Source organism: Pelophylax lessonae (assembly GCF_965119305.1).
Source record: "Pelophylax lessonae genome assembly, chromosome: 9".
In the NCBI taxonomy this organism is placed as follows: Eukaryota; Metazoa; Chordata; class Amphibia; order Anura; family Ranidae; genus Pelophylax; species Pelophylax lessonae.
Window position 1 is genome coordinate 273,714,820 of NC_138776.1, and position 14,099 is coordinate 273,728,918.

Consider the following 14,099-nt stretch of genomic DNA (forward strand, 5'->3'; position numbering starts at 1 on the left):
TCAGGAGTATGTAATGTACAACAGAGTGTATAGGGTGCAGGGGTCCGGAGTATGTAATGTACAGCAGAGCGTATAGGGTGCAGGGGTCCGGAGTATGTAACGTACAGCAGAGCGTATAGGGTGCAGGGGTCCGGAGTATGTAACGTACAGCAGAGCGTATAGGGTGCAGGGGTCAGGAGTATGTAACGTACAGCAGAGTGTATAGGATGCAGGGGTCAGGAGTATGTAATGTACAACAGAGTGTATAGGGTGCAGGGGTCCGGAGTATGTAACGTACAGAAAAGTGTATAGGGTGCAGGGGTCAGGAGTGTGTCATGTACAGCAGAGTGTATAGGGTGCAGGGGTCAGGAGTGTGTCATGTACAGCAGAGTGTATAGGGTGCAGGGGTCAGTAGTATGTCATGTACAGCAGAGTGTATAGGGTGCAGGGGTCAGGAGTATGTAATGTACAGCAGAGTGTATAGGGTGCAGGGGTCAGGAGTATGTAATGTACAGCAGAGTGTATAGGGTGCAGGGGTCAGGAGTATGTAATGTACAGCAGAGTGTATAGGGTGCAGGGGTCAGGAGTGTGGCATGTACAGCAGAGTGTATAGGGTGCAGGGGTCAGGAGTGTGGCATGTACAGCAGAGTGTATAGGGTGCAGGGGTCAGGAGTGTGTCATGTACAGCAGAGTGTATAGGGTGCAGGGGTCAGGAGTGTGTCATGTACAGCAGAGTGTATAGGGTGCAGGGGTCAGGAGTGTGTCATGTACAGCAGAGTGTATAGGGTGCAAGGGTCAGGAGTGTGTCATGTACAGCAGAGTGTATAGGGTGCAGGGGTCAGGAGTGTCATGTACAGCAGAGTGTATAGGGTGCAGGGGTCAGGAGTATGTAATGTACAGCAGAGTGTATAGGGTGCAGGGGTCAGGAGTATGTAATGTACAGCAGAGTGTATAGGGTGCAGGGGTCAGGAGTATGTAATGTACAGCAGAGTGTATAGGGTGCAGGGGTCAGGAGTGTGGCATGTACAGAAGAGTGTATAGGGTGCAGGGGTCAGGAGTGTGTCATGTACAGCAGAGTGTATAGGGCGCAGGGGTCAGGAGTGTCATGTACAGCAGAGTGTATAGGGTGCAGGAGTCAGGAGTGTCATGTACAGCAGAGTGTATAGGGTGCAGGGGTCAGGAGTATGTAATGTACAGCAGAGTGTATAGGGTGCAGGGGTCAGGAGTGTGTCATGTACAGCAGAGTGTATAGGGTGCAGGGGTCAGGAGTGTGGCATGTACAGCAGAGTGTATAGGGTGCAGGGGTCAGGAGTATGTAATGTACAGCAGAGTGTATAGGGTGCAGGGGTCAGGAGTGTGTCATGTACAGCAGAGTGTATAGGGTGCAGGGGTCAGGAGTGTGGCATGTACAGCAGAGTGTATAGGGTGCAGGGGTCAGGAGTGTGTCATGTACAGCAGAGTGTATAGGGTGCAAGGGTCAGGAGTATGTAATGTACTGGACTTCCCTTGTGGCCCCATGTCAGGAAGTGGTTGTAGATTTTCGCACTCTCCTGTAGAGGCACCACCTTGTTTGGAGGTTGGTTACCAGGACATGAGCTGGTTATGTGGAACCTCAGGACTTGGTCCAGAATCCGGGAACCTCAGGACTTGGTCCAGATTCCAGGACAGTCATGCACAATCCAGGACAGATGTAGGGAGCACCCTGGCCATTGATGATCAGGAGAAGGTAAGGATTCCCTCCCATGGAGATTCTTGCCGGGAACTCACCACATTCTTGGTATCTCTTTACAGTGAGGAACCTTCTGGAACCATTTCTGAGTGAAGGAGAAGATCAGACATGGAGGGGCGCAGGAAGAGGTCCCCCATGGTGGTGGTGGAACCCCCCGTCTCGGTGAAAATGGAGGAGGTTTCAGAAAGTATCCTGAGACTGACTCTGGAGATCATCTATACTGTCACCGGAGAGGTGAGGGTCCCGGATCTGGGTGGTTGGGGGATCTTGGTGGCATCTCTAGGATGTTTGCTGTTGGGCCGCACTCCCTCAGGCTTTTACCTCCCATCAGGTGTGCAGAAAATGATTGGCTGCTCTGTTCTCTGATATTGAGGCCGGCCTTTCACAGTCCTGGGCCGATAATGAGGGAGGAGCCAGAGCCACTGACCCCGGAGCTGGTCAGTATTTGCATATCAGAACCCTCCCACTATTTCGAGCTCCATAGGAAAAAGTATCCAATGTGCTGGAAGCCAAAGCCTAATTATTAGCTTTAAAGCTCAACCCCCACCCAGACCTTGCCTAGGATTGGATGGAGTAGGGAGGGGTGGGAGCCTCTCTATTTTTTCTGTATGAATTCAGCGTTCTGCTCCTTTCTTTCCCATCCTAGGACTCTATGATTGTGAAGAAGTCCGGGGATGACCGCGTTCTGGAAGTCTTCAGCAGGAATCAAAGTTTCTTCGTGGATCCTCCATTATTACATGAGAGAAATAATGAGTGGAGGATTCTGGAACTCACTAACAGAATCATTCAGCTGCTGACTGGACAGGTAGGTGACTCTAGGGATTCTGGGTAATTTTCTCATCCTATGCGTCTGAAGGGTAACATTACTGACTGCTCAGTGCTACTCTATGGTCACCCCTCTCTCCTGAGTATATCTAGAGCATGGGTGTCCAACCTTTTGGCTTCTCTGGGCCACATTGAGTGTAGAGAAATTTTCTCGGGCCGCATATAAATATATACTATAGTTAAGGTATATAAGTAATAAAACTCTGCCGTGCCCTTCCCGCGCTGACCCCCCAGCACGAATTTAACACAACTAGAGGATGATCCCTTCCGAGGTAGCCTCTGCCTACAGTTAGTTGGAAGCTGCTGTGGCCGTGCCCCCGACCCGACTTTCTTCCTCCCCAGCAAAAATAAATAAAAAATTGTCAGGAGGCAGTGGGCTGCATTGCCTGCGGTTCTGGGCCACATGCGGCCCCCGGGCCGCAGGTTGGACATGCCTGATCTAGAGTATCCCGGTCCTTCTCTTCCTGTGTGGCCCCTTCTGAGCTCCCATTCCCTGTCCTCTAGCTACTGGTGTGCCATGACCTTCAGTCCTCCATCTGGTCCTCCATCTGGTCCTTCTGTCCTCCATCTGGTCCTTCTGTCCTCCTCTGTCCTCCATCTGCTCCTTCTGTCCTCCTTCTGGTCCTTCTGTCCTCCTTCTGGTCCTTCTGTCCTCCATCTGGTCCTTCTGTCCTCCATCTGGTCCTTCTGTCCTCCATCTGGTCCTTCATCTGGTCCTTCTGTCCTCCTTCTGGTCCTTCTGTCCTCCATCTGGTCCTTCTGTCCTCCATCTGGTCCTTCTGTCCTCCATCTGGTCCTTCTGTCCTCCATCTGGTCCTTCTGTCCTCCTTCTGTCCTCCATCTGGTCCTTCTGTCCTCCTTCTGGTCCTTCTGTCCTCCTTCTGGTCCTTCTGTCCTCCTTCTGTCCTCCATCTGGTCCTTCTGTCCTCCATCTGGTCCTTCTGTCCTCCATCTGGTCCTTCTGTCCTCCATCTGGTCCTTCTGTCCTCCTTCTGGTCCTTCTGTCCTCCTTCTGGTCCTTCTGTCCTCCTTCTGGTCCTTCTGTCCTCCTTCTGTCCTCCTTCTGGTCCTTCTGTCCTCCTTCTGGTCCTTCTGTCCTCCGTCTGGTCCTTCTGTCCTCCTTCTGTCCTCCATCTGGTCCTTCTGTCCTCCATCTGGTCCTTCTGTCCTCCTTCTGGTCCTTCTGTCCTCCTTCTGGACCTTCTGTCCTCCTCCTGGACCTTCAGTATAACCTTCCCCATTTTTCATTAAATATGAGATGGATAAAAGAGGACCTCTCATTTTCCAAGCTGTGCCTGAAATGCGGGAGGTAGAAGTAAGGTGCAGGGTAGGGGGGGGGGTACAATAAAGCAGTCGATGATTCTCCTTAGAAGGCTCTCCCAGGAGTGGTGGTCAATGAGTCTGCAAGGAGGAAGCTCCAAAAGCAGAATGTAATATATTCCGGGTTTAATATTTTTCAGACTTCTATATAATAAAATCTGACAAGTTTCAGGGGTTTGATCCCTCTTCATCAGGACTCGGTACTGGTGATGGAAGTGTGTACCGGACTGATAATATTGGAGGAAATGGGGGAGGGGGTAAATATGATCGAAATCTGGGCCTTCTAGGCTCGGTCTTTGATATCGGAAATAACTCCCTTCCATCTCCATGGTAACCGATGACATCTCTGTGTCAGATCTCTACCTTGTACAGCACCATGGTAGATGTTGGAGATATACGAAATATTATATTGTATTAAAAATATAATTATTGAAATGGCATTACTTGCCAAGGTGAATGATGGAGATACAGATGGACATTTATGTATGTACTGGGAGTATGGACAAAGTTTTATATTGTGTTACATGATTAATATTGAATATAGAGGAATCCTCTTTTTAATTTTATTATACGAACATTGAATTATCAGGAGAGGTGTGACTCTGATCTCACCAGTTAAGGTATAGAATATCCCAACCAATGAGAATAATGTTTCATCCCTCTGGGTTTAACTTATGGTAATTTTTATAGCCCTTTGTTCATACCATATAAAAGACCAACCCAGATGAGAGAGAGGACACATTACACTGCCCAACATACAATACACATACATCACACACACGCTACTACGTCCATCTATAGACTCATCCAGACATACTCCATCTTGGTCCATCATTCATCTGAAACTTGAAGGGAAGCCACCATCTTAAGAAAGGCATCCATCTTAGGACTCTGGTAACGACCATTTGAAGCTAGCTGCCATCTTAAGTGTGGTAAATATAACTTTGCTGTTTATTTGAGTTTATTCAATTGTTTCTTTCCTTCCTTATATGTTTTATATTGCATATTTAAGGGTAATGAGATTACAAGCCCAGCTGTATAAACCATAGTAGATTTTTCTCTAAAAAGCTGATTTTTGTTTTTATACATTTTTATTAATATCAGATTTAGCGCATTATTGCGAATTTAGTCTTCCGTTTTGCATGGCTTATTCTCACTCCATCTGCAGTGGAATGACTTTCGGCCGTGTGATTCGCAGACAATTGGGGTCTGTTTATATAGAATACTTATCTATGGGTTATGCTATACCTGGAAAAATGGTAATCTTGCTTTCACTTTCACTTTGTTTTACTTTCACTTTCATTATTGAGCTAAATATCACATTGCATTGATTGTTTTAAGTTAGTATTTTTTCTGTAGAGTTATCTTTTTGTGTCACTTCTTGTTTGATCATATATTGTGATTACATGTCTTGTGAATAAATATTTTATATATATTCCTTACTGTAAACTGTATTCACTAAGATTGGTATATGCTTTTAAAAATAAATTAATCAATTTAAAAAGAATTCATGACATATTGATTTGTGGCAATAGGTGAAGACTCTCCTTTCTCATAGATCTTTGCTTATTAACCATAAATAGACACTGCTATATTCAGAGCAGTATAAATATTCTGACATAATGAAGTACGAGTGCGATATTTATTATTAACCACTTGCCGACCGCCGCACGACTATCTACGTCGGCGGTCAGCCCCTCACAGGCAAAGTGACGTAGGGCTACGTCACTAGCTTGTGAGGGTCTAGGGAGCGAGCGCGCGCGCGCCCCCGGAGGCGCGCTCCCGCTCCCGAGTGGTCACGGACCCCCCCGCGCGTGTGGCCGGCGGACCCGATGTCCGCCGGCCACTCTGCGATCGGCGGGGGAGAGGGAGAAAGTCAGGCAGCTTGTGTAAACAAGCTGCCTGTCATTCTCCTCGCTGTATGAGAGCTGATCATCTGGATCTACTATGTAGACCCGTTGATCACTCTGCATACAGCTGAAGCCCCAGCCAATCACAGTTAGAATCACGCCCCTAGGGACACACACAGTCCCTCCCTCTCAAATAAAGTTAACCCCTTCACTACCAGTGTATTTTTACAGTAACAGTGCATATATATAGCACTGATTACTGTAGAAATGTCACTGGTAACCCCAAAAGTGTCAAAAATGTCAGTCAAGGGTCCGATCTGTCCGCCGCAATGTCGCAGTACCGCAAAAAAAATCGCTGATCGCCGCCATTACGCGTTAAAAAAAAAACAACAAAAATGACAAAAATCTTTCCCTTAGTTAGTAAACGCAATAACTTTTGCGCAAACCAATCAAATTTTTGCGATTTTTTTTACCAAACATAGGTAGCATAAAACAAATTGGCCGAAAATTTTAAAAAATTTTGATTTTTACATTTTTTTGGGGGGGAATTTCATATAAAAAAAAAGGGAAAAATATTGCTATTTTTGCAAAATGGACGCTCTTTTTTTGTTTATAGCGCGTGATCAAAAAATCGCACAGGTGATCAAATACCGCCAAAAGAAAGCTCTGTTTGTGGGAAAAAAAGGACGCCAAATTCGTTTAGGTACAGCGTCGCACGACCGCGCAATTCTCCGTTAAAGTCACGCAGTGCCGAATCGCAAAATACCCCCTGGTCGGAATGGGGGTAAAATCTTCCGGGGCTTAAGTGGTTAAATATTCTTACAGGATAATCTCATACACCTACCTTGTACAGCACCATGGTAGATGTTGGAGATATACGGATAATCTCATACACCTACCTTGTACAGCACCATGGTGGATGTTGGTGATATACGGATAATCTCATACACCTACCTTGTACAACACCATGGTGGATGTTGGAGATATACGGATAATCTCATACACCTACCTTGTACAGCACCATGGTAGATGTTGGTGATATACGGATAATCTCATACACCTACCTTGTACAGCACCATGGTAGATGTTGGTGATATACGGATAATCTCATACACCTACCTTGTACAACACCATGGTGGATGTTGGAGATATACGGATAATCTCATACACCTACCTTGTACAGCACCATGGTGGATGTTGGAGATATACGGATAATCTCATACACCTACCTTGTACAGCACCATGGTAGATGTTGGTGATATACGGATAATCTCATACACCTACCTTGTACAGCACCATGGTGGATGTTGGAGATATACGGATAATCTCATACACCTACCTTGTACAGCACCATGGTAGATGTTGGTGATATACGGATAATCTCATTGCTCTCTGATTTTTAGGTCTCTGCAGATTTCACAGACAAGCGACATCATAGAGGAAATCTTATCTGCGGACGTTCTCAGGGGTTCCCATTATCCAGTAAGTGTCCGTTGTCTCCTTACTCTGCTTAGTAGAAAAAGAAAGTAAAACTATGTCTTGTGTTTGATTTTGGTAAGTCCATGGAGGGGCAAAGTTCCCACAGGGGCCCCATTTGTCCCTGAGACTCTCTGGGGTCATGGAGGTTACTTGGGGCTGGGAGGTCTCTAGGCGTTGCTCGGAGGTTACTGGAGGCACAAGATCAAAACAGTCACTGGGATCCCTTGAGACGGGTTGGTGGGGACGTGAAGGTTGCCGGGGCATATGGGTCGATGGAGACACAGAGATCACTGAATGTACTGGGTTGATGGAAACACGGGGGGGGGGGGTCACAAAGTCCTTGGAGGCACAGGAGTGTAGTGGTCACTGAGGCTCAGGGGATACAGGTAAATGCTACAGGCACAGCAGTCACTGGAGGCACAGGGATTTCTGGAGGCATAGGAGTGCAGTGGTCACTGAGGCTCGGGAGATACAGGTCAACATTGGAGGCACAGGTGTTGCTAGTGGTACTGGGTTTACTGGAGGCACTGGTGTTGCTGGAGGCACAGGGGATGCTGGGTTGCTGGAGGCACAGGGGTTGCTGGGTTTGCTGGAGGCACAGTGGTTGCTGGGGGCACAGGGGTTGCTGGGTTTGCTGGAGGCACAAGGGTTGCTGGAGGCACAGGGGTTGCTAGAGGCACAGGAGTTACTGGGTTTGCTAGAGGCACGGGGGATGCTGTGTTTACTGGAGGCACAGGGGTTGCTGGAGGCACAGGGGTTGCTGGGTTTGCTGGAGGCACAGTGGTTGCTGGGTTTGCTGGGGGCACAGGGGTTGCTGGGTTTGCTGGAGGCACAGGGTTTGCTGGGGGAACAGGGGTTGCTGGGGGAACAGGGGTTGCTGGAGGCACAGGGGTTACTGGGGGCTTAGGGGATACAGGTAGACACTGGATGCATAGGAGTGCAGAGTATACTAGACACACGGTGGGTCACAAAATCTTTTAAGACACTTGAGTGCAGGGGTCACTGAGGCTCGGGGTATACAGGTAGATGCTGGAGGCAGGGGAGTGCAGGGGTCACTGAGGCTCGGGGTATACAGGTAGATGCTGGAGGCACGGGAGTGCAGGGGTCACTGAGGCTCGGGGTATACAGGTAGACACTGGAGGCACAGAGTGGGACTTGGCTTCAGGCATAGTGTTGAGTTATTCCAATATCAAGCCTAGACCTTAAAGACCGCACCAAATCCCTGATGGGCTGCAATGCCGGAACTTCCAGGTTTTTGCCGGCGGCCATGTTCCCCCGATAGAAGAGCAGGCACTGGATTGGGGAGGAGGTCAGTGAAGGACACACATATTAATGAGTCAGAGGAGGAACACAAGCCCCTCCCCCTTGCCGGTAGAAATGATACTCTCTGAGTTCATTATACAGAGGCGGAGTCAGTTCTGGGCTTTCTTACTAGAAATCCCAGCATCCTCAGCAGTTGTATCCTGGATTCATTTCTTGTTCAATAAATAAAATCTGATAATAAAAACCAATAAAAATGATTCCATATCCTCAGACCAATCAGTGAACGTTTTGGGGTCATGTGAGGGCGGTCCTATAAGGTGTCTTGTTTTGTTTCTTGCAGGCCCATGCCCCAACCGAAAGCTTCACAGCCCCACAAAAGAGGAAGGCGCAGCTGACAAAGGCACCCACAAGAGGGCGCTAGATAAATGGACGCAGACTAACACAGCACTTCAAATAAACTCATCGCCCAATGAAGACGGGAACCTCCCGAAGAGCTCCGCCCCCGCGGAGCAGTCACCATTTAGAACTAGTTGCATTAAGGAGGAAATTGTGTTGGACGAAGAGGAAAGCCTCACCAACGGTGCCACGCCTCCTGCCGACGCCCAGATAGATTACATCATCACCTACATCAAGGAGGAAGAGGAATCGTGTGACGAGGAGACGCTTTCCGACCCTTTCTCGCCCCGAGAGTACACCTCTATCTGTAAAAGGGGCGGAGAGCAGAATATGACGGTCCTGTACACAGGCTCGGACAAGAGAGGGGACAATCCGGCCTCTACCTCCCACCGGCAGTTCTTAGAGGACGCCGAACTGATGCACAGCTTCGCCGAGTGCGAGAAGTGCTTCACCTGCAACAAGCACCAGCGGATCCACATCCGGGAGAAGCCCTTCGCCTGCTCCACCTGCGGCAAATTCTTCACCACCAACTCCAACCTGGTGGCCCACCAGAGGATCCACACCGGAGAGAAGCCCTTCTCGTGTTCGGAGTGCGGAAAATGCTTCACGAGCAGCTCAGACCTGGTCAAGCACAAGATCATCCACACCGGGGAGAAGCCCTTTCCCTGCTCCTCCTGCGGGAAATGTTTCACCAACAAGTCCAACTTGATTAAACACCAGAGAATCCATACGGGCGAACGGCCCTATTCCTGCCCCGAATGTGGGAAGAGGTTCACCAGCACCTCGCACCTCGTTACACACCGTAGGACTCACACGGGGGAGAAGCCATATCCCTGCCCCAGCTGCGGGAAGTTCTTTAGCAATAAATCGCACCTGGTGGAACATCAGAGAATCCACACAGGGGAGAGACCTTTTACTTGTTCAGAGTGCGGGAAATGCTTCACTCAGAAGAGCAACCTCAATAATCACCTGAGAATTCATTCCCGGGGGAAGACAGTAAGTAGTCTTCGAGAATCCGAAACCAGGACTGACATAAACTGAGAAGCCTACTCTGAAGACTGTGACCATGGCTTTGGCCACCCCCGGTGCTCCAACACTAGGCATGGTCATGACTTCTGGGTGACGGGTATCATAGTCTGCAGTGGTCAGGCAGGACTGTCTTTAAGGCAAGGCAAAAGGGGCAGCTGCCCCGGGCCCAGTCATTGTCGTGGGGCCAAAGTAGCTGCCCCTTGTGCCCACACTGCCCACAAATAGTTGATAAATGGATTTGGGAGGGCCCAAGAACATGTTTGCCCAGGGTCAAATTGATATTAAAGATGGCCCCGTGGTCAGGATATTATGCTTTCCAGATTTGCTAGGGCCCAAGAATGTCAATGGTTCCTCTCTGGAATGGCTCCTCATAAGCATCATCCAGATACTTTGCTGGTCAGCACTGCACACTATGGGCTTCTGAACAATGTCATGACTCGCATGTTCTTGGCTGACCTGCCTCTCTTCCGTGAATACCCATTGAAGATCCTATTTGTGGTGACCTGGCCAGAGAGGAACTTCTGATCCAAACCTGGAATTTGACCTGGGACTCTCCTGGTTCGGAGCTGGATCTCTGAACATGGTGGGAACTGGCTTCCTACCACAGGAGTCTGACCTGGAAGGCTTACCATGACATGGACGTTTCTGGAAGACCAGAGACAGATCGACACAATTGGAGGTTCAACCATAAACCCTAAAAACTGGAAGTGTATGTTCAGATCATGAAAGAGGTCTGGTTATGAAGGCCCGACTTTAGGAATCGGAGTCCTCAGCTGGATGGTCGACCCTAAATCTTTGAAAAAGGATATAGAGATTAGGGATGATCGAACTTTTCAAAAGTTCGGTTCGACCAGAACACCCGAACTTCCCGAAAGTTCGGCCCGGATTTCAGAACCCCATTGAAATCAATGGGACCCGAACTTCGGTAATCAAAAAACACCATTTTGAAGCCCTAAAACCCAATAAATGCCCCTAAAAGTGCCTAGGGTTCTGGGTCATGCCCCAGGGACTATTAATCACACAAAAAAAGTTCTTAAAAATTGTCATTTTTGATAGAGAGCCAATTATTGAAAAAACTACTGAAAAAAAATGAGATTTCTTTGGATTTAGTATCTGGGGGGTCTAAAAAGTGTACCTGTAGAACCAGAAAAAAAAGTTTGTTTGTATTAGAATTAATATAGAACAGGGATATGGCTCCGCTATTTTCACACCTTGCCGGTTTTGTAGCAAGCGTTTTTTTGGGCATTTTTTGGGGGACTTTGGAGGCAGGCATAACATCAGAACTTCTGTGTAGGGGTATATATACACACACACATGTATGTATATATACACATACACATATATAGGTGTGAAAGTAGCAGAAACCTATGCCTGCGCTAATGAAATAATTAACACCCATATGGCTTCTCTCCTATCACACCTATATATGTGTATGTGTATAAATACATACATGTGTGTGTGTATATATACCCCTATACAGAAGTTCAGATGTTTTGCCTGCCTCCAAAGACCCCAAAAAAATGCCCAAAAAAACGGCAGCTACAAAAACGTCCAGGTGTGTTTTTGCAGCAGGCGTTTTTTTGGGCATTTTTTGGGGGTCTTTAGAGGCAGGCAAAACATCTGAAATTCTGTGTAGGGGTATATATACACACACACACATGTATGTATTTATACACATACACATATATAGGTGTGATAGGAGAGAAGCCATATGGGTGTTAATTATTTCATTAGCGCAAGCATAGGTTTCTGCTACTTTCACACCTATATATGTGTATATATACAGACATGTGTGTGTGTATATATACCCCTACACAGAAGTTCAGATGTTTTGCCTGACTCCAAACATGTCCTCAAAAAATCCCTATTAACGCCTGCAGCAAAAAGCCGGGTGACAGGGGCGAGGCCCTATGCCTGTTCTATAAGTGTTCTAAGAGAAACGATCTTTTCTCTATGGCGGTCACCCTGATATGGAAGGGTTTGGTCACCCTGCCATAGCAGTCAGAGTCAGTTAACCCTACACTACACTATGGTCCCCTTACACTTAACACTTTCCCTACAGAAACCAGATTATTAAATCTAACTATAGTGGAAAATAGTACCCTAACCAGAACTGCTTCCACTCTCTTCCATGTCCAGTATAACAATGCTAGGAATTTGGCGGGGCTATCTTATATACCGGGGGGGCGTATTCACTAATGATTGGCCTCTGGACCCCCTAGTCACTCCAATCGCATTCCTAGCATTCTCCTGCCCCCTCAATTGGCTTTTACTGATGGTTCTGGTCCAATCACAGGCTTTTAAAGCCCATTTCCTGGCCCATTGCATTTTGGTCGGTTCTGTTTGCCGAATTCTGACCTTTTTCAGCAAAAAGTTCGGCATTCGGCCGAACCTCGAACAGCCAATGTTTGGGTCGAACCGATGGTCGACCCGAACCGTTCGATCATCCCTAGTAGAGATGCAAAGATAGGAGTTTAAAGACTGGTCGGGTTGTGAAGGCCTGGCCAGAGTTCTGCTTTAGGGATCAGAACTGGATGTTCAACCCAAAACCTCAAAAATAGAAGTGAATGTTCAGAGGATAGAAGTTTACAGAGAGGTTGGGAAGGGCTCAAAGTTTTGGAAATCTGAGTCCACGGTTGGATGTTGAACCGTAAATCTTTGAAAATAGATCTAGAAGTGTGAAGAGGGGGTGTCTGATGGCGAGGTTTCAGCCAGAGTTATGACATCGGAAGGCAGATCCATAGTCCTAAATATCCAGTGTATAGTCTTTGGCTGAGGAACCCTAAAGAGGGGGTTAGAGTCTCCCTGAAGTGACAGCAGCAGGCCTGGACAGGCCATAGGGCACACCCGGTATTTGCCTGGTGGGCCGAAACCACATGCCCTAACAAAAGCTGGCTAATGCCTGTGTCAGCAACCATCTCCGTGGGATCCACTGCAGCTGGCAGCACTGGTCAGTGGTTAAGGTCAGTGCGCATAGTAGGGCACAGTAAAAGCTATAGCATAAAGATCCTATTGCGCCCATGTACACTGTATTACCAAAAGTATTGGGACGCCTCTCTATATACACTGTATTACCAAAAGTATTGGGACACCGGCCTTTACACACACATGAACTTTAATGACCCCCCAGTCTTAGTCCGTAGGGTTCAATATTGAGTTGGCTCCGCCCTTTGCAGCTATAACAGCTTCAACTCTTCTGGGAAGGCCGTCCACAAGGTTTGGGAGTGTCTATGGGAATGTTTGACCATTCTTCCAGAAGCGGATTTGTGAAGTCAGGCACTGATGTTAGACAAGAAGGCCTGGCTCACAGTATCCACTCTAATTCATCCCAAATGTGTTCTATGAGGTAGAGATCAGGACTCTGTGCAGGCCAGTCAAGGTCCTCCACCCCAAACTCGATCATCCATGTCTTTATGGACCTTGCATTGTGTAGAACAGGAAAGGACCATCCCCAAACTGTTCTCACAAAGTTGGGAGCATAAAATTGTCCAAAATGTCTTGGTATGCTGATGCCTTAGGAGTTCCCATCACTGGAACTAAGGGGCCAAGCCCAACCCCCGAAAGACAACCTCCCACCACAATCCCCCCTCCACCAAATAATTTGGACCAGTGCACAAAGCAAGGTCCATAAAGGTAAGGATGAGCGAGTTTTGGGTGAAGGAACTTTGACTGGCCTGCACAAAGTCCTGACCTCAACCCGATAGAACACCTTTGGGATGAACTAGAGCGCAGACTGTGAGCCAGGCCTTCTTGTCCAACATCAGTGCCTGACCTCACAAATGGGCTTCTGGAAGAATGGTGAAACATTCCCATAGACACTCCTAAACCTTGTGGATGGCCTTCCCAGAAGAGTTGAAGCTGTTATAGCTGCAAAGGGCGGAGCCAACTCAATATTGAACCCTACGGAGTAAGACTGGGATGCCATCAAAGTTCATGTGTGTGTAAAGGCCGGCGTCCCAATACTTTTGGTAATATAGTGTATATAGAGAAGGGGGAGGGGGGTGTATAGTGTATATGTAAAATACCAGCTATATGGCATGCGTAGACCTTTGCCTCGGGAGCACTCTGTCACATTCCCCCGGCTCTTGTTAGGACTTGGTCTGCTCAGGCCTGGACACAGCGACCGTCCATCGCTGGATCTGTGACTCTCTATTCTCCGAAATGTGAGGCCCGACTATAAACTGTCCACAGCAGAATCCTATGAACGGTTTTCTAATGAGCGGCAGAGA

At 47.8% G+C, this 14,099-nt stretch overlaps 1 protein-coding gene across 1 annotated transcript; it reads left to right on the top strand.

Moving 5' to 3' along the window:
* The first annotated feature begins 1,813 nt into the window (after positions 1-1,813).
* Positions 1,814-9,985, top strand: LOC309562727 (oocyte zinc finger protein XlCOF7.1-like). The gene is made up of 4 exons (XM_082267014.1): positions 1,814-1,942; positions 2,355-2,513; positions 7,107-7,185; positions 8,786-9,985. Exons 1-4 carry the CDS (start codon positions 1,817-1,819, stop codon positions 9,880-9,882), a joined length of 1,461 nt encoding a protein of 486 aa, XP_082123140.1. The 5' UTR covers positions 1,814-1,816; the 3' UTR covers positions 9,883-9,985.
* The last annotated feature ends 4,114 nt before the right edge of the window (positions 9,986-14,099 follow it).